The sequence below is a fragment of the Nannospalax galili genome, unplaced genomic scaffold, assembly GCF_000622305.1.
Source record: "Nannospalax galili isolate Female #2095 unplaced genomic scaffold, S.galili_v1.0 scaffold285, whole genome shotgun sequence".
NCBI lineage: Eukaryota > Metazoa > Chordata > Mammalia > Rodentia > Spalacidae > Nannospalax > Nannospalax galili.
The window spans coordinates 3,104,718-3,130,277 of NW_008355157.1; the positions used below are offsets into that span (position 1 = coordinate 3,104,718).

At 46.7% G+C, this 25,560-nt stretch overlaps 1 protein-coding gene across 7 annotated transcripts in view; it reads right to left on the reverse strand.

The window, feature by feature from the left end:
- Positions 1–257: 257 nt before the first annotated feature.
- Positions 258–25,560, reverse strand: part of Tmem229b (transmembrane protein 229B) — a 41,714-nt gene continuing 16,411 nt past the window's right edge. For 4 of the 7 annotated variants that reach the window (XM_008852152.3, XM_008852151.3, XM_017802946.2 and 1 more), the window contains 4 exons: positions 15,060–15,229; positions 10,593–10,677; positions 10,222–10,310; positions 258–3,658 (listed from right to left, as the gene is read on the reverse strand). In XM_008852152.3, the coding sequence (XP_008850374.1) occupies positions 3,134–3,637 (504 nt within the window). In that variant the 5' untranslated portion in view covers positions 3,638–3,658; positions 10,222–10,310; positions 10,593–10,677; positions 15,060–15,229 and the 3' untranslated portion in view covers positions 258–3,133. The remainder of the gene's footprint in view (positions 3,659–10,221; positions 10,311–10,592; positions 10,678–15,059; positions 15,230–25,560) is intronic. The other 3 variants (XM_029555580.1, XM_029555582.1, XM_029555581.1) reach the window with 3 other exon arrangements.

Consider the following 25,560-nt stretch of genomic DNA (forward strand, 5'->3'; position numbering starts at 1 on the left):
GGTGTATGCAACCTGAATACTGCTGGGACTCTTCTTCCTTTGGCCTGGAACGAAAAGCCTAGACCAAAATCCACTACAGGGGCAGTGGGGTAGATTCAGATTACTAGAGAGGGTCAGAGCTGAAAGAAAAGGCTGATGGGGAGTGCCATACCTCCCCCTCCAGCAGCCCTCCTGGTTAGGAAGGTGTGATACAGGTAATGCAGGGCATGAAGGGCCCAACATCCAGTAGCTCCACAGAAGAAAGGGGTCACAGCCAGTCCAGGAACACAAACACCAGTATATTTTATGTGCACAGGTATGAAAAGGAAGAGACATACTAATAGACACAGCAGGCGATGGGTGCACAAACCAGTCATGTGCCTTTCTCAAGATCTGTCCAGTTGGAAAACAGCCCTACACACTTCACCATTTTACAAAGCCAGGGCCTGCGGTTCCTCCAGATATGGGTGACCTCAGGATGGAAGGCACTCCCCCTGCCTTATCTGTCTTGCCCTGCCTGCAGTGACAGTGTCTGCACAGCCCAGAGCTTTATAAACAGGTTTTCACATGAACCAAACCACTTAGCAGCTTCCTGGGAGACCCACAAAGAGGGACCAGGACAAAAGGGACTCATGGACGCTCCCTATGTATTATTGCTGTGAATAAGCACAGGCCATTGTGACTCACTGGCATCAAGAAGGGACAGGGCACAGGGAGCCTAGCAGCCATCCAAAGCAACTCAACCATGCAGGGCAGCACACTTACTATCTTTAAGTCAGAGATGTCTGCCTTGAGCTCAGGACACCAGAGGCTCTCCACTGCTTGGTTGGGCTTCTATTACCCCAACTTTTGTGCCCTGGACATAAGGGAATGGAGCCCTGAAAATACGCAGTAAAGCAAGATTTGAAGTCTAGGCTATACTTGGTAAGATCTGAGCCTGCAGGTCCTGTGGTCGGGCTGTAAGTTGCAGCCTCCCCTGGCTGGGTGTTCTGTGCCCTACAAGGGGCCATAGAAGCAACAGGGGACCTATAATGCTGAATGTTGCCAGGCATGCAGTCACTCCAGGAACCTCTCCTGCACGTGGAATTAATAGGGCCTCAAGAGAAAATGGTGCTAGGGAATGCCTACAAGACATCTGGAGTGGTAAGATCTGGGGGCTACCCAGTGGCTTTCTCTGGTTGAGAACTGGAGGTCTCAATGCTGGGAGACCTCAGCAAGCTGGCCACTGGATTCAGTTGTGCAGGTAGGTCTGAGGTGGGTAGCTTGGCAAGGCATTAGGGTTCAGGTGATTGAGATAACATGGAATTGGAGAAAGGCCAAGGAAACACAGAATCCTCTCTACCTGTAGATGAAAAGCAACACACTCCCACCTGAATCCCTGTAATTCCCAAAGCCCTGGAATTGGAGCTACAACCAAACCCAAAGACTCTGCAAAACAGGCTGGGAAATACCTTTCATGCTGCCCTGGACAGAGAAAACCATAGGAGAAAATGCCATCAAAGATTGAGCCTCCAAGTTTCTCCTAGTCCAGGACAGTCATGCTACCTGCCCTGGTCTGCATGTTCTAGAGACTGGCTCTTCAGGTGGCACTGTCACTTTTAAATGATCTGTAAGAAAGGAAAGGCTAATTTCTACCTCAGTATCCTAGAGTGACCAATAGGAGACCATGGGTCATGGGATGGTCTGCTCTTGGGTGAACCCATCCTCTCAAAGAGTGGGGAACAAATTTGAGAAGGGGCCTAGAATAAGGATTTCAACTGTCCACTGCCAGCAATGGACCCGTCATGGGGGAAGAGTTGAGACAATGAACCTGACAATGTCCTTGAGTGTGGCAGGGTCAATACTGTTTGAGGAACAAGCTCAAAGACTCAGCCTTACTGGAAGAGGTCAGAGGAGGAGTGGCCATGAAGTTTAGCCTAAGAGCTGGGGCCACCAGTAGAACCAGAACTTAATCCCTTTCCAAGAAAGGAGCTCCAAAGAGCCTTCCATGGTCCTCTGCATCTATCTCATTCTCTTTGGGTCTCCAAGGCCAGATACCTGCTCCTGTATCCCATAGAAAACCAGACTGCCTAACTGGCTTGGAAATAAACAGTACAGGCAGATAGGACCTAGAACTCTGCCTTCCTCCACCCATCCCACTATGGACCCACAGCACACCCCTGGGCCTAGATGTGTGCACTGGGGTGAGGGACACTACTCATTTTCACAGGGCCCCTGCAGAGAGGGATATCAGACCACCCAAATGCCAAACCTGGGCTGGGGAGACAGGCCCTCCAGTCACCAGGTGAGAGGTGGAAGGAAGGCTACAGGAAGGCAGGTGGGGTCCATTGCAGGGCTGTGGCTCTGGCCACTGGCTGCTGTGCTGTCTAGGGAGCTAGGAGCTGGGAGGGTGTGGTGACCGACATAGAGAAAAGGGCTGTCTGCTAGTGGTAAAGGTCTTGAACATAAGAGAAAAGGGGAAACACCACCGAACACACGGGGATTGAAACCTCCAAAAGCCCAAGGTTGGTGGGAATCCAGCACCACAGACCCCCCAGAAGGCCAAGGGAGCAGCATGGGGCCCTGGGGGAGGGAAGAGGAGCCAGAGAAAGTTTTCCCAGCCTTTGCACAACAGCAGCGCCACCAAACAGCCTATGGGCTGCTGGGTCTCTCTTAGGCTGCAGCTCAGAGGCCCCTTCAGGGAGGTATTGGTTGCAAGCAAGCACCTGAATATTGCCTAATGGAACCAGCCAAAGCCCAGCGAAAGCCAGGGAGCAGGTGGGGAGGTGGCCCCAACAGCAGCCAAAGCCTCCTCAGTCCTTGCCTCCCTCTTGTGGCCCCAGAATTCACATCCCTTGGCCAAGACAGGCCTACTGCTTCCAACATCATCCATGAAGTCCAATTGTTCATTGCCCAGCCACAAGCCTTCAGCCACCGGCCCCCAGGCTGGGCTGAGGATCCATGGACGTTTCCCAATATCCTTCTGTTGGCTGGACACCCAGCCCCCTAAACACCATCCCACTTCAGACCATATGTGGCTGTGTTTGCCCTACTGGGCTAAGGCCCAGTTGTGGAGCAGGGCTTGTGCTGAACGGAAGGGGTAACCCCACCAGCTTGGTCTCTCTATCCATAGGTTCCAATGAGAAACCTCAGGCCCCCACATCCATCTTCCAACTCAGTCAGTCTTGACGTGGCCATTGGCCAGGGCTGGGGGGCTGCCAGGCTCTCCCGGCTCCGCATCCTTGTCGAAGCGCAGGCGGAGGGTGTTGCGGATGATGAACTGCTCCATGATGAGGGCCCCACAGAACCAGGGCACTGCGTACTCCAGGGTGATGAGGCCCATGAAGTCAAAGTCGAACTGGGAGTAATCCCAGGGACAGGCGTTGAATTGACGCAGAATGAAGCCGGTAGTGAACTCCCACAGGTAGGTCCAGAGCGTGTAGATGAGGCAGCGCACTAGCAGAGGGCAGCGGCCCCGCAGGCGCAGGTACATGCGCTCTACTATCAGGATGGAGGTGCCATAGATGAAAAGGGCCCACACGCTCGTGACACCCGGAAACTTCCAGTTAAAATTCACCACGAATTCCCAGGCCGCGGTGAACATCACCTCACAGAAGTAGCCATGGATGGCGTACAGGTACCAGCGGGACAGTGCCGTCAGGGGCTCTGCAGAAGCCATGGTGCCAACTGGGGCTTGCTGCTGGAGACACAGGGAGACAGATGAGAGGGAGCCACCCTGAATCTTCCCCTGCCCAGCCCACATCTCTGGAGGTGACCAGGCTGGAGGGGATTTCAAATCTGCTTCTACCCGTCTCCTTCCTCATTGGTTACCAACCATATTCTTGAGCTTATACCACAGGTTCTATGATCTCAATTCCCTATTCCTTCTTAGCCAGGTAGGCCTGGGACATGACAGGAAGACAGCAACCCCACCCACTGGTTTCCTCTGAGCAACTACACAGCTACTACTTGCATCTGTCTACCGTACTCTAACTTTTTGGCTTATTTGTGGTGAGTTGGAGTTTACTGTCCTGGCCCACAAGTGTCTATTTCTAGGCTCTCTCCCATTTTTAGCCTTTTAGTTCATTTCTCACCAGGCCCATCTACTGGGGACCTCATCCTCCCCGACTTCTTCCCCAATAGTTCAAGGTCACCCATATTTCTGAGATCAAAGAACTTCTAATATATACATAACACCATTTTGATAGTTTTTAAATGTACAATTCAATTGCATTTAGAACATTCACAATGTTGTACAACCATTGCTACCATCTGTTTCCACAACATTTTTATCATCTCAAATAGAAAATATAGGCTAGCAGTGTAGCTCTGTGGGCAGAGCATGCCTAGCATACACCAAGTCCTGGGTTCTAGCCTCAGCACCACATAAAACTGGATCACTTGTCATCCCAGGAGGTAGAAGCAGAAGGATCAAGACATCCTTGGCTATATAGCAAGTTCAAAGGCCAGCCTGTGCTACATGAGACCGTCAAAAAAGAAAAAAAAAAAAAGAGAAAACTATACTCATTAAACACCAGCCCCCCTTTTCTCCTTCCCCCAGCTCGATTCTTTCAGTCTCTGTAAATTTAGACTCTTAATTTTTCTTTTGTGGCTGGCTTATTTGACTTAGTGCAATGTTCTCAAGGTTCATCCAGGTTGTAGCATGGATCTGAATGAATCCTCTTCTGTTAAGACTCAATAGATTCCATTGGATGGAACACTTTGTTTCTCCACTCATAGATACCTCAGTGGCTTCCACTTTTGACTATTGTTAATAGTGCCTTTATACACATGGTATATGAGTATCCTAAGACCATACTCCCAGGTCTTTGGGTTTATACCCACAAGTGGAATCATTAAGTTATATGGTAATTTTGTAGATGCCTTTCTGAAGAATCGCCATACTATTTTCCACATTTTATATCTCCAACAGCAAACAAACAAACAAACAAAACAAAGCCAACAAAACAAAACACTACCACCACCAAGAACACACAGGACTTCATTTCTTCATGTCCTTGTCAACATTTATTTTTCATTTTCTCGATAATGGCCATCCTAATGAGATACATAAAACACAGTCTTATTGCAGTCACATTTTGTTTTTAACTGCTATAGTACATGGAGTTTTTTAATTGTTTCAATGTTAATGATAAATCAGTGGGCTGATAGTGGTCCCCTCTGCCCCTCCTCCTCCTCTCTCAAACCCCACTGCCAGTCCTCCGAGCCTGGCTCCCATCGCATTCTGCTTCCCTGAACCTGATCTGGATGTTAGGCCTCCGGCATGCTTTATTCCCCGTCAGAGAGGGTCTAAATCACTCGTGAGGCCAGTGATCAGAGACCACTCTATTTCTCAGTGCATGCACCCTTGTATCTCGACTAGCTTGTGAACTCTGTGAGAGAGTGACTACTTTTAAAGTCCTGTTTTGCAGCTCTTGCCCCAGGCCTCTCCTAAGCAAGGGTCTAAAGACACATCCTGTTTATGCAGAGGCTGGTGGGGAGAATTCATGGTTGCATCAAGAATGAGAAGTTTTGTCAGGTGCCAGTGGACATCTGGCTTGACATCTGTCAGTCTCCTCTTCCAGGTAAGACAAGTGACAGGTTATCAAGGTGATAGCTGCAGTTTGCCCACCTGTCTGAGAATCCTGGCACTGTATTTTAGCTATACAGGCCTTGCTTCAAAATACTCACCCCTGTACTTAATCATAGTTTTTTTTTTTTACTAGTTCTTATTAAGATTCATATGAAGCCAAGTATGTGGCACAAGCCTGTAATCCCAGCACTTGGAAGGCCGAGACAGGAGGATTGCAAGTTCCAGACCAGTCTGGCAGACTGTCTCAAAACACCAAAAAGTGTGGTGGTGGTGTTGGGGACATAGCTTAGTTGGTAGAGTACTTGCCTAGCATGAAGAAGGGAACCAGGGAAGGAAGGAGGGAGGGAAGGAGGGAGGGAGGGAGAAAAAGATTTATATGAAGGACAAGTAGCTTTATTCCTATCTTATATATGAGACAGTTGGGGCAACCACATCCCAGGGCTTGTAAATGGAGAAGGTTAGAATACTAAAATATAACCAGTCTCTCTAGGTTTCCACTTCAGAATTCATCCTGCTACATATGACTGTCTACCTTGTCACTTCCTTGCTCAGACATTCAACGCCTCCCCTTTTCCTAACAAAACACGGTAACATCCTCAGTCTACCATTCAAGGTTCTTCATGATCTCACTCCAGTCTACATCAGCCTTATTCTCAACATCCAGGTCTCCCTACCTGGCTTACACACCTTTACGGATCTTTTCATTCTGTTTGGTATACTTTCTCTCATCTCTACAAGCACAACCCCAGTGTCCAGGTGATCTCTTCACTCCCCAGTCACAAATTTTCTTCCTCCTCTGAATTTCCACAGCTTCCCACCACTCTGATACAGATTATTTTGTTAATTCCCATTGATAATTTCAGTCCCAAGCCAGACCTCTTTCTTTGGATCCAATCCCTTATACACTTAGCCATCACAGTTAAGACCTCTTTTTTCAGTAATACAATTGTATATGCTGGACAGCTTCTCCTAAATGTCCCAAGTGCATCTCAAGCTCCTTTCCTAAATCAAACTCATTACCTTTTCCCCAAAACCTGATTCCCTCCTGATTAATGGCACCACCAAAGAGCTAGTTAGAAGGCCCTGTGTGACTCTATCCTGAGTTCCTGAGTATCAGGACCTGTGTTTGGTTCACTGCTCCATCCTAGTGTGTACACAGAATGCATTTGGCACAGGGATAATGATGTTTCTCAGTCAGTTAGCAAGTACACCATGCCCCAAACCCTGTATCCTAAGTCATCTATCATTTCCTATTGCAGCTGATGCATCTGTGGGTCAGCTGGCCTAGTTCACAAGGCTATGAGTCATCTGAGACTGTTTAGTGCTTGGCTGGGAGGTTTAACCAGGGTACCTCTGCTCCATCAGTCCCCATCTTCCTCCCAGGCCCAGTAGACTAGTACTTATCTCATGGTAAGGCATCAGCCTGAGAGCAAGACAGCACAATTGCACAAGTGATTTTCAAGACTCTGGTCAAGAGGCAGAAAGGAGGAAAGGAGAGCATCATTAATGGTATAGGGATACGGTGGAACAGAAGGAATAATGTTTAATGTCCTATAGTACACATAGTTGTACAATTAGTTGCAGTCAACTAATCTCAAAACAGCTATAGGGAGGATTTTGGATATTCTAAAAAAAAAAGATACATGTTTGAGGTAATAATTGTGTCAGTTATCTTGATCTGATTATACATTGTTACATAGTGTATACATGCATCGAAATGTCACATTGGACCCTATAAATACACACAATTACTATATGCCTTTTAAAGTTCTATGTATGTGAGAGGTAGGGTCTCGTATATCCCAGACTGGCTCTTAAACTTACCATGTAGCCAAGGATAACCTTGAATGTCCGATCCTCCTGCCTCTATTTACCAAGTGCTGGGATCACAGCCCAGTACACATTAATGCAATGTTGGGAATCAAATCCATAGCTTTGTACATGCTGGACAAGCACTCTACCAACTCAGCTACATCTCCAGCCCCATTAAAGACCTTTTAAATATTAAAACTAGTTTTTCAATAATAAAAAGACATCTCGCTGGGCGTGGTGGCGCATGCCTTTAATCCCAGCATTCGGGAGGCAGAGGCAGGTGGATCTCTGTGAGTTCAAGGCCAGCCTGGTCTACATAGTGAGCTCCAGGACAGCTGGGGCTACAGGGAGACCCTGTCTCAAAAAGACCAAAAAAACCAGACATCCCAAGTTTTTAAAAAGACTCTGCTTAAGGCAGGTCTGTGAACATCTCATTGGTCAAGGCAAATCACATGGCAAAGCTACTAACGTCTGAGCTTTCCACCTCTTTAAATCCCTTTGGACTCTGTCTCCTCATTTTTCTGCTCATTGCTGCTGCTCTGGTCCAAACCCTAATAATGTGTCACCAGGCGGCTCTGAAAAGTTCCCAGCTTTGCCCTGCCTGCTTCCAGTTCAAATCCACAACAAAAGTATATAGAAAGGATGTTCTTTCTAAGATGCCAATCTGATGTTTCTCCCACTTAAAGGCCATTAGTGGATCTTCAACATGTACATCTCTTAGGGATAGCTGGAAAAGTCCTCTTGGACCCAGCTCTGCCTCTGAATCCCAGCCAACTCTGTGCTTTGGATCCCAACATGGCTGTCTTTTGGCTCTCTGGGATGTCCTTCCTGTTTGCCACCTTTGCATACCCTGATCCCATCCACCCCCACCCCATCCACCATAGTCCATGAACCCACAATCCTGTAAGATCCCAGAGCTGTCCACTGTCCTATCTGCTACCATTTCTCACCTTGCTCATCAACCCCCTTTGTTATGATTCATCTGAAGATCAGCACCAACAGCCATTTGAGAAATAGTTCATACAATGTGAAGAGAAAAATGGAAGGACTTGAAACTGTGTGCTTAACATTTGATTTTGCAAATGTACATATCTACATACATGTATAGAACATTTAGTCACAATCATCTCTGGCTGATGTTATATATGATTCTTCATTACATTTTCCTGTATACTCTAAACTTGCCAACATGCCAAACAAATGGAGCTAAGGGAACCTGAAGTTCTGCAAAACTGGTGCAGGTTCTTCCCTCCTGTGTCAGCCTGACAGCAAGCCATGACTTAGGTGTGAGTGTGGTGTAATGGTTGGGATCAGGAGCCCTAGATCCTAACTGCCTGGGCTAGAGTCCTGCCTGATACTCTCCACCTGTGAGATCTTGGACCGGTTAACTCACTGTGCAAAGCCTCAATTTCCTTTTAGGTAAAATGAGAGTAAGAGTGACCGCCCACAGGTACTATGAGGATGAATTAGCTAATAAGATATGCTACTTTATACTGCAAATGTTCCTGAGAAGGTCCTGCCCTTTCTAACATAGCTCTTGCTGCTTCTAGGACCTTCTCCCACTTCAGGCAGGGTCACTGTGCCTCTACTCTAGCCACCCTCTTGGCAGCCTTCCCTGCTAAGCAGGCCTATCAGACATGAAGCCAGGAACCCGGGAAACCCTGTGAAACAATAACCCCACACATAGTCTAGAGAGTCAATATGAAGTTCCTGCTTTCTTATGGCTACCCATAGCTGAATTAAGGGTCAGGGCCAGCCCTGAGGGTCAGGCTTGAAAAAATAGAATAAAATAAAAACATTGCCAGCACAGCCTTATAAACCCTTACTTTATCTTGAACCCTCCTCTGCAGGCCAAGAGAGAAAAGACTTGGGCAGCAGGGAAACGCAGGAGGGGCTGGCAGCCCTAAGGCAGGTGGTCTAGCCACAGAGGTGGGCCTTCTGACCTGAGTCAAATTCCTTTAAACTTAGGTCTGTCCATTTTGCTTGCACACAAGACCCTGACTCCTCTCTAGGCAGGGGACCCAGGAATGGGGTCATTCAGGTGCTCTTCTGCAGCAGCCTGGTGTCACTGCATGGATCTTCTCACTGGGGCCAGCCTCTACCTTTCTTTCTCCATCTTTTTGTGGTGCTGGGGATCAAAACCAGGACCTTGTACACATTAGGAAAGTTTTCTACTACTGAGCTCCTTCCCCAGCCTACTCCCCACCTTGATACTGCCTTTAAACCCTGCCCTCCTGGTCTCTGATCTCATCTTCCTGGGATAGCCAATAATGATTTCTTAGCTAGTAACTACAGGTTCCTGCTTTCCCAGGGGACCTGGAAGAGCTAGACCTTAAAACCGTATTGCAGAAGCAAGATGAAAGGAGTCCAAGGAGCTGGGCATGGTGGCGCACACCTTTAATCCAAGCACTCAGGAGGCAGAGGCAGGTGGATCTCTGAGATCGAGGCCTGGTCTACATGTCGAGTGCCAGGTCAGCTGGGGCTACAGGGAGACCCTATCTCAAAAAGACCAAAAGGAAGGAAGAGTGAAGCTTTAAAGTTTTGAACAATACTGTACCACTCTGTATAGGCACATCATAAACCCAGGATTTGGAACCACAAAGGACAAAGAACGAGAAAGATGAGAGAAAGAGTTGAAGGGTAGAAAGGAGTGTAGGAGGGAGGGAGGGAGGGAGGAAATGAAGGGAGAGAGGGAGGGAGGAAAGGGAGGGAGGGAGGGAGTCCAAGGGAAAAAAGAACTTATGGCAAAAGGCATCCAGCTCAGAACAAAGGGGAAGATGGAAGAGGGGACAGGGGAGTTCTAGGCCCAATTCCATTTCTGATCAGCAGGAGGTATTTGAGCAGATAGAGAAGCATACCTAGGCAAGGTCAGACCTTGTCCAAGGGGTCGTGACAGGAGAACACAGCTGGTCCACGCACGACGAATGTGGGCAACTGAAAGACCTGGCTGGGGGCAGAAGATATAGGTGAAGACAAAGGAATATGACACAGTGTTCTTGGCTGGGATGTGGCTTAGTGTGGTGGGAGATGCTCCCATGAGAGGTGAGATACTGATTTGGGGACATTTCAAAATACCACCCTCAAATCCCATTTCTAATAATCACAGGTTCTATGCCTGAACTTTTATCTAGGACAGGCTTATCTACTCTCTGCTGGGCCCAATAGGCTCCCCCTCTTTTTCTGCCCTCCCCAAACGTGACCTCCTTTACCCTTAGGCCCCCTCCAGTACCTCCTTGCTCAGCCCTGGAATCAGAGCTCTGGGAAAGTCTGCAGCAGGAGGAACCAGCAGCTCCGTGGACGTTGGCCTCTTTCTCCTAGTGACAAACATAATTGTCTTAAGGACCATGATGTAAAGATGGTACAGCCCAAGCTAGGAAATTCAGGGTGACATACAGAAGAGTGTGGACAGGATTGGAAGCTTGAAAGCACTTGGAAGGTGTGGATGGTTTCACAAGCAGGGAGAAGTTACACTCAATTCCAAGAGCTCTCATGCTTATTGAAGGGGCACAGTGTTCCTGAGAAGGATCAAAACTCAAATAACTTTCAGCATAAAGGAGCAGGTGGTGGGTAGGGGAGAGCTGGCTTCTGGCATCTTGTCTCTAGGATGCCTAGTATCTCACCTGAGGCTCTCAAAATCCTCTGAGCTCTGTCCCAGGGTGGCCTCAGCCGAGTGGGCAGTGGAAACAGTTGAAATCAGCCTTAAGAGACTAAGAAAGGCCAAGCCAGATGGAATGGCTCACGTTTGGTTTTGCCAAAAACTCTCATCTTATTCTCGGAAGCTAAGATGCCACAATACAATGACTCTGGGAATTTTTGTCCAGAGAAGCATCTTACTTGAAAATTGAGATGCCAGGCTGGGCACACCATTTACTTCCCAAGTTTTATTACTCACCCCAAGCACCCAAACCACCATTATTTGATGCTTGGGAACCCACAGAGCCCTTCTAGGAGGTCTCTGAGGCAAGGCAGTAGCGACCCTAGAGTCCTATCCCTAGTAGGCTTGGTGCTAGGGGTCAGGGGAGTCAATGAGAGGGCAGCTGCTCTGTATCTGGGGTGCTGCCAGGTCTGAAATGGCTCCAATCTTCCCTATGGTTGTCAAGGTAGAGAGAGGAAAACAGACCTGCTTCATGGTCAGAGGGGACGCAAGAGGAGGTTAATACCCACGGCTATTGGCTAGCTCAGATGCCACCAAGTTCCACCCTTCTTGCAGTTGACAAGCCCCTAGGACAGTCCCTGGGAATCAGCTACACTGCAGGCCTTGATGGGTCCTCCCCTCACCTCTCAAGTGACAATAAATAACCAGGTATTCTTTTTGGCACTTTCCATGTATCAACTCAGATAATTCTGAATCCCATTTTACAGAGGGAGAACATGAGGCAGAAAGAGGCTAATTAACCCATGTTCTTACAGATCTAAATGGCTGGGCTGGGAAATAAATCCCCATATGTCTGGATCCAGGTTCCTCTGAGGTGCTACCATTTTCTAAGGTTTTTGTCTGTAAGATGCTAGGATGGCATCTAGGATTCAGGGAGATGAATATCTATTTCTCATTAGACTATCAACTAAGCTTAGAACTGGGTATTAGAGATAACACAGGCTCCAAGCCTATTCCTCATGTCAAATTCTGGCAGGAGCCACACGTAAGTCCTCCAAGGTCAAAGCTGACCCTCACAGGACTATGGCAGCAGTGACTCTTCAGGCCTCACATCATGAGCCATTCAAAGACCCTTTGCCAGGGCACGCATTACCCATCACCTTCCTTACTGCCAATCCACCCTGGTATGGAAATCTGAGACAGCCCAGCCCTCCTCTGGAAATGCCAGCCAAGAGCAGTAGCCTGTGTACAGGTTGCCCAGAGGAGCCATCTGTCCAGAGCCAACAACCAGGGTATCAGAAATAACCATTTCATACAAAACTTTAGAAGGACTTTGACACTAAGCACACCCCTGCTGGGAGGGATGGAGGTAGGGATGTTGGGGTGTGAGGGGGCCTGAGGAATGGAGTATGTCCTGGCCCAGAGATACACTGAGTTTGAGAAGCAATGGGTACCTACAGGTGGGAGCCATGGGCTGAGTGGGTATCCTGTGAGTTGACTAGAATGCTCTTCTCAAAGCTCCATGTAGCTGCCTCCTTATTGTCAGTCAGGTCTCAGCTCATCTGTCACCCCTTAGACCTTCCTTGGTCCCCCAATCCAAAGAGGACTTTCTGTTACACCATCCCATCTTATCTTTTCCCATAGTACCTTCTAATATTTTGCTACTGTTCATGGTCTTTCTCTCTCCAGTTACAACGAAAGCTTCACAAAGGATGAGGCTTAGTTTTCCTCACTGCTACTGGCAAAACGCCTATTAATATCTGGGATAGAGGACAGATAGATGGGTAGATGGATGGAGGGAAGGATATATAAGTGGGTTAGTGTGGGGGGGAGATGGATGGATATGGATGAGTGGATGGGTGAGTAGATGGATAGATGAGTGGATCAATGGCTGACTAAGTGGGTAAGGGGATGGATGGGTGAATGGGTGGATGGGTGAGTTGATAGATGGATGTATGGATGAATGGGTGAGTGGATGGATAGGTCCAAATAGGCCCAAGTCCTTAAATATTGATGACAGGCATAAACAGCTAACTGCCTCAGACTTCTCTCAACTCCTTGGGGAAATATGGCCTTTTAAATTTTTTAATTCTAACATTTAAAAATAACTATTGTTTTTTCAAACATGAAAATAACGTGTTCACAGCTAAACTTTTTAAAAAAGTTACAGAAAGGAATGATTTACCAAGTAAAAGCCTCCCCTAATCCCTCTTTTAAAAGTCACTATTAATGGTGCCTTCTGCAGTCACCCAGATTAAACTGTTGTAAAAGCCAACCTGGCAGCACACAGAGGAGTGGCATTCATAATGAAACCAAAGCCACAGAGTAGCTGCTCCCCCTTGCAATCTTCCCTTGTGTGTGGATCTTAGAAGTGTACTGTAATATACTAATTCTATTACCTACTGTTTTCACTTAGGTCATATCTGCTTTTTTCAAGCTGTTATGTAGCCTATGTGCCCATTATTACTAAAATGGCTATGTAATATCTCACCAAATAGAAAACTACAATTTATTTAACTAAGATATTCAATGAAGGGAATAATTGTTTCCCATTTCCCCTATTACAGATGATACCACAGAAGTATCTTTTATGCTTATAACAAAAGAAATTCAGCCATGTTCCATTTTCTTCTTTGAGGATACTTCCCAATGAACTAATGAAAGATCTAAAGATCTTTTCTTTTCCTTCCTCCTTCCTTTTTTTTAGACAGAGTCTTTCATGTATCTGAGGATGGCCTCATACTTGCTATGGATCCAAAACTGGTCTTAAACTCTTGATCTTTCTGCCTCTGCCTCTCAATTACAGGCATGCACCACCACATCTGGGTCTTTAAGATAGGGTCTTGCTATGCCCCCAAGCTGACTTCTAGCTTGCTATCCTATCCTCCTCTCTCTGCCCTCCAAGAGCAGGGTTCCAGGCATATGCTTTCATGCTTAGCATGATAAATTTATTCATGAATAATTCCAGAAGCAGAATCATTGGGTCAAAAGTGTGATAGTCTTCAGGCTACTAGTGTAGATTACTGTGGGGACTTGTGCCATGAGGTATCACATTTGGGTCACTGTAGTCCCACAGTGAACTCTATGGTCATCTTCCTACTCCAATCTCCCTCAAGTCTAGGTTCACTCACCCCATTCTGGCTACAAATCAACTCAAGAATACCTCCCTAAAAAGTCTGTTAGTCACAATCTGACTCCAAGTCGAAACTGAGTGGTAAACATTCAGGCCCTAAGCTATGACCACTCAACTAGAAGAGTCAAGATCTACCTACAGCTGAGAAATAACCCAGTTACCCTTTTCCCATTCCCTGCACACTTTTATGGAATTTACTCTGTGTTCCCAGGGACCAGCCCAAGAGCTCTTAAAAGCTGCCCAGTCGAGATGACTAATTCTGCCTACCCTGCCTTATGGGGAGCTCCCTTCCTACCGGTCCCTGATCCCATCATTGCACTGTCTACCCTTCACAGACATAACAGCCATCAGGCCACAGTTAATTGTCATTCTTTTTAAGTATCAACAAGGAAAAGCCAAAGGCAGGGGCTAGACTCAAAGGCCAGGTAAGGAAAGGCATGACTCTGCAGTCAAGGCCTTTCATCTTAAGTGAGGTTTATCTGGATGTAGGAGATGCTGTTGAAAGCAAGAGGACTTGCCTTGCTAACCTCCTGTCACTTATATGGCAAAGGCCCTGGATGCTCTACCAAACTCCTTCAGGGCCAACACATGAATTGTGGGCAGAATTCAGATTCTAGGTAAGACACAGCTTCCACTGCTCTGATGTAAAGTCCAATGCCCAAAGTATCCAAGAGCCTATTGATGAGAAAGAACGTGGGAAGACACCTCTTCTAGGTGTCTGGCTTTATTCATGTCAGCCAGTCTGGGCCTGGCCCAGTTTTTAGATGCCATTAAGATGGCTCCAACAGTGACATGACCTGAAACTGCTCAACACTCCCCTCCCATTTCAGAACTTTAGCCCCGTGACAGGCCCTTGAATAGGAAGCAGGATGAAAACTTCAATCTGTAGATCTGTATCCATGCTGATGAGGTGCCGAGTGGGAAGGCAAACAGGGCCAGTGATGCCGACATGCCTGAAACATACTCACTTATCACAGCCTTGACCTTGAGGCTAAGAACAGACATCAGCATCACTGTGCAGGTGTGTCCTGGCTTAACCTTTGTCTTGGTGCCAGACTGGACCTTGGTGCCATTCTTAGCAATGTGAGCGTGCATCAGCTCCAGGGCTCAGTTGATCCTTCCCAGCTTCCATGTGTCTCTAGGAATAAAAGAGGAGGCCTTCGTTAGCTTAATCTACTCCTAGGTCTGACTACCAGGCCAGCCCAAAGGCAGAACCAAGGTAATTGCTCAGCAACAGGCTACCAAGGCTCTTTTCCTGGAACCTACCATCTTATCTCAGCTATCTTCTCTGCTCATGGTGGGTCGATCCAGACATGAGGGACTGGGATTGTTCCCAGCAATCATCATGAGGGGTTAGAATTGGGGGCCTTTTTGTATGATGAGTGAGTGAATGTATACACACTTGTAAACCTAAGAGGAGATATAATTTATAATCCAGCTCCACCTGGGATGTCTGTCTGCAAGGGTAGTCAGAGCTTCATGGAAGGCAGTTAATGTAAGATATTTTTTTTAGCATTGAAGGAGTCAAGTACAACCACACAAGTAAATATGGGAAGAAGAAGGTGTGCTAAATTCCCCGAGTTGAGCCTGGTGGTATACACCCATAATCCCAGCACTCAAAAACCCAAAGACAGAGAAATTTCCCAAATGCAAAATCAGCCAGGGTTACATATTAAGTAACCTGCAATTCACTATATTTATACTTACTTTGTTGTATTATTTACCATTATTGGTAAGGCCCTTCCTTTTAGACTGATAGACTAGCTACAAGCTGATAGAAATCTTACTTCATAAGGCCCTTTGACACATACACGCTTTCAATATCTCTTTTATTTTTGTAGTACTAAGGATTGGACCTAGGACCTTGCACATGCTAGACAAGGGCTTAACCACTGAACTATATTCCCAGCCACTTTAAAAACTTTATATTTTGAGACAGAACCTTGCTAAGTTATCCAGGCTGACCTTGAATGTACAATCTTCCTGCCTCTTCTTCCCAAGTGGCTGGTATTACAGGCCTGACCGTCAAGTCTAGCAAGATTTGACCCTTTGATGGTGGTTCTAGAATGTTTCTGTTCTAATGTTCAGGTGCCAGAGCTCCCTTGGAAACCCCCTTGACAAACTGCCATCCACACAGAATCCAAGACAGGACTTTGCCCAACAATTCTCAATCTCCCAGGAAAGGAAAATATCAAAAACGCAAGCTGGGAAGCTTTGAACAGAAGCAAATCCTCTCCCTTTGTCCCCTAAACTGACAAGTTGTGAAGCAGCAAGGAACTGAGAAGTGAAAGGGTGAGGGTAGGCAGTCTGAAATGCATGCACCCTGACAAGGGTGCTTTGGGGGTGCCCCTGCTCTTACCCTGTGTCTGCTCTTCTCCCCAACCCCCCACCCCAGGCCTCTGCACAGAGAAAAGTGAAGGCACCTGCTGTGCCTGTGTGGGCTGCTGTGCTCAGCCTTGCCAGTCCCTCCCAGCTCCTCCACAAACAGGAACCACAGCACTTCCACACCTGCTCATCCTCCTCCATCTCCTAGCCTGCCTGGTGGGGGTACAAAGGTGACCACAGCACCTACCTATCACCTTGATGAAAGAGCCTTAATGAGGTATGTCTTATAGTCTCTACAATCAGGATAGTCATGACACGTGGCCTGCAGAGTTCAATCCCACCCATGGTCACTTCCTCTTCCCTGGGGCCTAGGCAGGCCACAGCAACAGCACAAGTCAAAACAGAAACAGAAACAAAAAGCCACATCCTGCTAGCAAAGCCTGGCGCTGCTGCGGTCAGCCCTGAAGGGTTGCTGCTGGTTGAGGTACTGTTCTGGTAGATGACACCACAGTGGTCAGAGCAGGTCTTTCTGGGAGCTAGTCTTGTGTCGGACACCTCTTGCTTCCTGGTCTGCCAGTTCTCAGGAAGCTAGTTAGGGTGACTGAGATGTTAAGGTAGCAGGGGTCCTACCTACCTCTTCCCACAAGTGCACAAGCTGTCCTGAGTCCCCTCTGACACTCTCTGGCCTTCAAGAGCAGGATCCAGAGGACAGAAGCCTTTGTGGACTGCACAACCTGAGCCAGAGGCCTATAGAGCTTGTAAATTTATCAACAGCCCTCACAGCGGTTAACAGGCAGGCAGACCTTGGGCTTCTTAAGCTTATCAATGCTTAAGGCTCTCTCAGGACTCCTGTGGAGCAGGCAGGACACGGGTGACCATCCATTCTGAAGGTGTATGTCAGAGGCCACTATTGAGGCTTAGGACATTAAGAGAGTTGGTCAAATCCATACATCTGATCAAACCCCAGGCCTTGGGCTCCTCACATCCAGCACAGGGCCTTCAAACTGCTTCCTACCTGAACCTCATCCTCAAGGCCTATGTCTACTCAGGTCTTTCCTGCAGCTTGATCTACTCAGTTCATTCTGTGGGACAGTTATTTTGCAAACATACAGCAGTTTCCATCCAGCATGCCTGAGCTGCCTCTGGGAGTTGGAAGGAACAGGAATCACTTGTCTCCTCCTCCTGCCCGCTTTTGTGACCCTACTCCTTCCAACCCACTTATTTGTGAGGCTGCCTCTGCCCCTAGAGGACTTCGACCATATTTCCACTAGAACATGTCATCCCATCTGAAAACTACTTCATAAGTGTCTCTGTTGGCCCTACCACAGGGTGAATTCCTGGAGACCACAGAATTTCTGTTGGGTAGCTAAATAAGCAGGATGGAGAAGGATCTAGCTGAATTCTTAGATGGCAGAGTCATCTAGCTTTGTATTAACCAAGCCTAACAACGTCTGGAGTTTGTCTCTAATATCTAGGGCACCCTCATAGAAGGGTGTTCTTTCCCAGTAAGCACCATAAACGAAGGTCTCTACAAGATCAAGTTTGTCTTTGCGGATCAGAGAAACAAAGGGGAAGCTACTCTCCTTTCTCCTATCTCTAAGCACCATACAAATAGAGAGTAGGTGGCGGGTGTGAGTCTCTAATACGGAGCACCTGTCTGAAATCACATAGGGAGAAGTAGGGTAGGAACAAAGAGTCCCAAGCTGGCATCCCTAGGGACACTGCAGGCTCCTCCTACTGCCCCCCCCCTCAGGGGACCAGGCAGGTTCAGGTCAGAGAATAACAAAGCCTATTTTGTTATTTCTACAATGTGCACGGGGTGGCCAGTTTTCATGACAAGAATTCATTTCCCAAAGAGGTTTAAGCAGCAGCTGCTGGCAGGAAATTCCCCCTGCAACATTTTCTCTCCTCTATAACTATTTAGGGTAAGCTAGGCTTGTAGCATTCAGTCTGCTTCTCTGCCTGGAACCTAAATCCTCCCACCTACTCTGTCTCCATGGCCTGGAACCTAAAAAGGGAGGCAGAAAGGGGTTATGTAAACACCATCCACAGACTTCCCAGGCCTCTTGTGCCCCAACAATTCTCAATCTCCCAGGAAAGGAAAATATCAAAAACGCAAGCTGGGTTTGGCGGCATATGCCTATAATCCCAGTATTCAGGAGGTGGAGGCAGGAAGATCAGGAAGGAATTCAAGGCTAGCTTCAGCTACTTATCAAGTTCCAGACCAGCCTGGGCTACATAAGATATTGTCTGAAGCAACAAACATAAACAATAACAAAAATCCATTAACAAAAATACCACAACCAAAAAACTCCTCTCACTCTCCACAGACTACTTCCCTGACCAGATGCGTGGTATTCCCTATACATACCCCAACCAGTTCCTCAGCAGATGCCAAGTGCTCATCCTGTTTATTTGAACTTGAATGGTCTCTGCCCCGAGATAATGCCAGATCCCACATTTCCAGAGTTCAGTCCCACAAGACTGCCCCACCTCAGAACCAATCACAAGCAGGTTTTCACCTGTACTTCTGACCAACTGGCTACAAACCATTGTTTCCATGACCCCTGTTTTGGTCTGATTCATTTGCGAGGCTCTCATAGCACTTCCAGAAACACATACCTTGATGGGGGCAGCTAGATGAAGGGATGGACGGGGCAAGGTGGTGGGTTTGCACACCATTTACCTCTCAGGACCTCTGAGTGCTCAGCAACTGGGAACTCGGCAAATGTTGACTGGATGGATGGTCAAGAGTTTTTATACTCTCAGGGGTTGCCAGTTGGGGCTAGAAGTCCCACCCCTCTAATCGCCTCCTCGCATGGCATTTTGATGATTGGCTCCCTTCTGAGGCTAGCTGGGCTTCCACCCTAAGTACTTCATTAGCAAAAGCCCAGGTGTAATCAAAGGGACTTACTATGAATAACATACGACACTCCTATCACTCAGAAAATTTCCAGGGTTTGTGGGTGCTATGACAGGAACTAGACCAAAGAACAAGTATAGTTCATATTATAGATAGTCCTTAGCTCCCCCAATGTAAAGAGAGCTCCGAAGACCCATAAGGGAAACGTTTGGCTCCTCAAAGCCCCCTGTCCTTCCCAAGTGACCCAGAACACTGCATTAGCTCATTGTGTAGTAAAACCAGCCAGAAACACCAGGAATTTGGCAGCTTCCCAAACCAGGGAGTAACCACCCAGAGCTACAAATATAATTGGTGTTCCAAGTGCCCAAAGGGACAAGCTGAATATGGCTAGCTACCCTCTGGGAAGTCCAAAGGAGGCACAAGAAAGTGGGTGATGATGGCAGCTGGGCCCCATAGCACTTGGCTTTGGTCTTCATTTGGCCCCCTAGCTCTAGGCTTGGACTGTGGATTTCCATGCCTGTTCCTTCCCTTACCTCCATCATCTCTTTCATCTGGAGGCCTCCTGATCCTGTCACCCTTCTGTGCTCTTTAATTCCTTCCTATCTAGTTCATTCCACCTTAACAAGCCCTTGCAATGCCCTAAGCAAAACCCCGATTGCCCAACTAGTACACCTGGGAGGCTGGTCCCTGCCCCCCACCCCCTTTCCAACTGGCACCTGGTAGCTCTTGCTTGCTGCCTGAAAGGCTGGACAGCTGCTGAGCTCTCTAATTAGCTGCCTGGCTCCTGTCCCAGAGTTAGGCATGTGTTACAGTAAAGGGCCTCCTTACCTCCCCTTCATCCATAATCTCCCATGGAGAACCCATCAGGCACAGCTACGGGCTCTAGAAGCCCCATCATATGACACTAGCAAACCACCTCCTGTCAGTCACAAAAGAAGTGGTAGTGACCTTATAGCCCCACAAGAGTGATCAGGAATTTATCAGGGTTCTCCCCATCACTGCCTATGTCCTGAAAGTGTACCACAGATCACTCCACCAACTAGTGCCTTTAGGGGCTATAGGGATGCTGCCTTTTGTTGCCTCACCAGAGCAGGCAGAAAGAAGCCCAGAGGAGTTTGTTTTGTTTTTTTAGGAAATGGCTATACTGACCCAGGGTGTGGTGCTAGTGCTCTGCTTCCACAACCAAACCACCTGAGAGATTTAGAACAACTTATAACTTAGTCTGAGAAGTTATAACTTATAACCTAGTTATTCAAGGTGTTGAGTTCATTGAAGTCTGGGCACTGGAGGAGGTGTGACTAAGACAATGTTTCTGCTCCCAACCCTCAGACAAGGAAGAAGCAATATAATACATTCTAGAATTTCTGACAGTAGGCCAAGAAGAAGGGGAAGGGTCCAGTGAGAGACAGGAAGAAACTGGAGTCTGGAGGGCAAGTCCTGAACTTTTCTAGGGAGGCAGCATTCAGGAATAGACCAGAGAAATAAGAAACAGTCATATACGAGAAGCTGTGAGAAAGCAAACGCAGGCCTCCTTTCAGTGAGGCATGAGGCCTTGGAGTAGGTAAAAGCTAAACAGTTTGAGAAATAGCAAGGCTAAGTATTCCAGTGATAGAGTATGTACCTGACATGAGTGAAGCCTGGGTCCAATCCCCAACACATAAACCCAAAGAGGATGGGCAAAAGCAAGACCAGAGCTGGCATCAATGTGGTTCTGACGCTGTTGGAACCTGGCCTGTGGCATGAAGATCAGACCATCCAGGCCAGTCATAGTCTTACATTCCTCTGGCTTAGCAGTTGGCTTGGAGATAAACACATGCTCCAATCAGAGTTGAGCCTGGGATTTTTGTTGGAATGACCAGAAGAAAAGAGTATTAAAAGGTCAAGTATATACCTATAATCCCAACATTCAAGAAGCTAAGGCAGGAGAGGATTGCCAGGAATTCAAGACCTGCCTGGACTATGCAGCGAAGACTCTGTCTCAACACCCCCCATCAATAATGATAATAATAATAATAAGTAAAAATAAAAAAGAACTTTAAACACAAGTTCCAAGAGGCTACTGTCACAAGCTAAGCCTAGTACTGGGCCCAAATACACTAGGTTAACATTTCATGTTATCAAGATGAAACTAAGCCATTTATCTGAACTTTGAAGAATAGAGATAACAGTCAAATTTCTATAGCAGGACAGATTTTGGGTTTTTTAGTTTTGTTTTGATTTTATTTTTTTTTATATTTTGTGTTGCTAGAGATCAACCTAAGCCCTCGCCTCAAGTTTACAAAATGGCCAGTTTCAATCACCACAATAATACAGTTCTCTCAATCTTAATCCTTTATGTAAAATAAACAAACTGCACTATTCTCTGCCTCCATATTAACTTATCAATTCTTTGTCTCCTGTTCTGTCCCAACCTTACAAAGAAAACTCTGAGAAGACCAATTTCATTTTGTTCCTTGGCTTCTGCTGTCCTAGGCCTTCATAAAACCAAGCGCCTGTGTTGTGTTAGGCTGAGGCTGCAGGGGCAGCAGGTCTGCGTTTTGATCATGGAGACAGCTCTACCATGAAGACTGTCAACATACCTAAAGCCTCAAGGATTTTGTAAAAAGTGTGGTAAATGCCAACCTCACAAGACCCAGTGTAAGTAGGGCAAGGGTTCCCTTTATGCCCAAGGAAACAGGTTTGCAAGGATGGGAAGGAGACAGCCTGTGGTGGGCAGACAAAGCCAATTTTCTTTTTCAGAAGAAACAAACACAAAGAAGAGAGGCTAGGGATGTAGCTCAGATAACTGGGCAGAGTGCTTGCCCAGCACACCTGATTCCCAACCCAGATAAACTTGGTGTGATGGTACATGCCCATAATCCTAGCACTTAGGAGGTGAAGGCAGGAAGTTCAAGGTCATCTTCAGCTACAAAATGGTAGCCTTCATATCTGAACCCAGGAAGGAATTCACACACCTTTGGTCTGAGAATCCTGTTTGTGTGTTCCTTTAATGTATATTTCTCTATTTCTAGAATTAAAACAAGGTGAGATTTGGTCCTCTGTACCCCAAATAGATAAAAACTGTAATTTGCTATCACCACAGGTCTCATATTTCTCCCCAAGGAGGATAATTAATGAGTTAGTGAGACAATTCCTGTCCCTTGTTGTAAAAAGCACCCAGTGTGCTGTACAGCCAGGGCAAAGCTCCCATTTGCCAAATGGGATCCATTAGCTAGAAATGCCCCTTGCAGGCAGACACTGGAAACTAAGGGCTCTCATCAGCCACTGTTTAACAAGTTTATTAATGAATGAGGACAAAAGGAAATGCTTTGACCGATGGCCTAAATTTCCACCTGCCTGTGACTGAAAGAATTTAAGTAACCTTATCAGGCCCTGGAATACTACATCTGGCCTGCGTATCTCAGTCTAATGAGAAAGTAAATATTCCTTTTCACTCAGGCCAGTATGATGTGTTTTTCTGTCACTGTTTATCAAGAAAAATCCTAAGATGGGCACAAGGGTCACACATCTGAACACCATACCCACTCTACTGCTTCACGAACAATGGCTTTGTTCCTCGCAGACAGAGAGAGAGGCCAAACTGAGCAGGATGGCTATTGCTTTAGGGGTTCTGAATCTCCCTTCTGGTCAGTGTCCAGACTTTGCTACTCCTCCTTGATTGGTAGAGAGAATGACTGACCTTTCCTTTGCCTGAGCACACCTTAACTCTCTCCTGCAAACAGCACTCACGAGGACCAGAGACAAAACATAAGCCAAGAACAGGTAGCACACAAATTTGTTTCTTTTTCCTACAAATTCCAAAATCACACTGTCCAACTAGATAGCCACTAGCCACACAAGGCTATTTAAATGTTAGTAAGTAAAAGTGAATGAAATTTAAAAATCAAGCTCTCAGCTGAACAAGCCACGTTGCAAATTCTCAAAACCTACATGTGGCCTTTATCCGCCATATTGGACAGAGCAGATAGGGATCCCTAAATTTCCATCATCACAGCAATGCCACTGGATAGCACTTTTCTAGAAATTGCTGTTGAGCTCTGTTCGCTTGTTCATGAGAATCTTTTCTTTGGAACAGATACCTGCCTTCTATCTTCCCATCAGGAATAAGTCTAGGCGACCAAGGATGCCATTGTGAAATGAAGGGAAGATTAACCCTTGTTTCATGAAAGTCACTATCTACTGTCAAAAGAATGACTTCTATCCAAGAGGCCAGAAGAGAATCCTGGCTACAGGGTCTCTGGCTACAGCTCAGTCTATAGGTGTTTCTTGGAATGTTGAAAAGTATTTATTGTTGATTTTTCAGGCCAGCAGCTTTCAACAGGCTAGCTCATCTGATCCTCCATAAGTCTATGAGATACTCATGGACACCCCCCCCAACTCACTCATGAGGCAAACCAAGCTTAAAGAGGTTAAGAGGCTTGCTTAAAGCCATAGTTAGAAAATGGGAAGGCTAAGAAGAAAGTACTTCTAGAACTTTTTTTCTCCTTACACCACCCATGGAAGATGGAGATGTAAGGACAGGATCTAGGGGAACTTTATTTGCCTATAGCAATAAGCCACTTGTAGTTGAAACAGTTCCTCATGGAAAGCAATTTCATGTGGGCTGTCCCTTACAGTCTACTGGAGATCATCTATAGTTTCAGGAGAGCCTCTTCCCAAGGATCTGCCAACAAGCCTCGAAAGACACCACACCAGGACCACAGAAAGGCCAGCCACAGAACAGAAGATAAACCTGGGAAGGTGGCAAGAGTCAGAATATAAACATATAGCATTCCCCCTAGGCAACAAGGGAAAGGATATAATGCAAACTTTATTTTAGGAAGTTCTCTGGACCTTATCTTTGTATCCTATGTTTTGGATAGCATTTAACATAGAGAGCCCATTTATCAAGCTGAAGGGAAGGCAGAGTGTATGCCCTCCAAGAATGAGGAGCCCTAGCCAAAAGCAGTCTGAAGAGCAGGTGCATGGGGGAACAGATTGAAGAATGAAGGTTGATCTGTGGGTGTTGTGAATGCTGCTGTTTTCTCTCCTTCTGGACTTTTCCTGTAAGTGATGGCCCATAGGAAAGGTTGACAGACAGCTGGCTGAGCAGACTCCAGCCACCTCAAGCACCTTCATCATGAGCCATAAGCCCAGCAACCCTGACCCCTCTCTCATACTCTTGCTGGACAGCTCCATCTACTGAGCAAGCACCACCCAGACTTGCAACATGCTCAAATTATGGCTCCAAACAGCAGTTAGGCAAGAGTAATTAAAGGCAATGTTATCTCAGCCAGTCTCTCATTAGCCACGTAATTAGACTGCTGAAAATAATTAACATTCCTTTTGACAAAGGAAACAGAGGACCCATTACATTCATTAAGGCAGCTTCTAGCCAGCCCGAGGAAGCTGAGAAGGGAACTCATTACCGCCCAGTCCTGACCGTGGCAAAACAGCATTGGGTGATTCAGACCACGTGGAGAGTCCTGCCCCAGGCCAGGCTGGTGGGTGACCTGATGCATATGACACTGTATATGCTGGTGTATCTGTTACAGAGAATAACAACACATACATGCACACAAGGAGAAAAATAACCTTAGGGAAATGCGGGGCTGTGTCAGAGCAGGAGGTCAAGGGCATCTATCTCCCCATAGCCCTGGGCATGACAGAAAAGACATTTTCTAGGAAGAATAAATCTAGAACAGCACCAGAAAACAAGAAGGAATTACAAGGGCTTCCTGAAGACAGAAGGCAGAGGGGAATAAATTGAAGAGAAACCTCCACCCCCAAAATAAAACCATGAAATAACAATAGTGACAGCTGACATCCACATAGCACATACATAATGGACATCGTTCTAAGAATATTATCTCATTTAGCCCCCACAAAAATCCTTTGTGTTCAAGACTATTATTATCTCCACTGTATAAATAAGATCCAAAGTGGCTACGGGAAGCTTTCTCAGGCTCACAGTGCCAGGGCTAGGATTTGAACACAAGTGGTGTGGCTGTGGATTTCCTGCTTCATCAGAGGGGCACTTTCCAGGCCTCCATGCTTAGAGCAAGCAGATCTGGGGCACAGGAGGGACCTGAGATGGTAGGGGTGCCCTGAACACTGGGATAGAGAAGCCAGGGGATATCTAGACCCCACCATTGTCCAGCAAGCATATTCTACCCTCCTGCACTCAATACCACACAAGTGGTCTGGCTCCAGTGTGCAGAACTGGCATTCGTGGAGAAGGATCAGAAAATCTTAAGAAACAAGGAATGGAGCAAATAGGTTCACAGAACACTGGTCAAAAG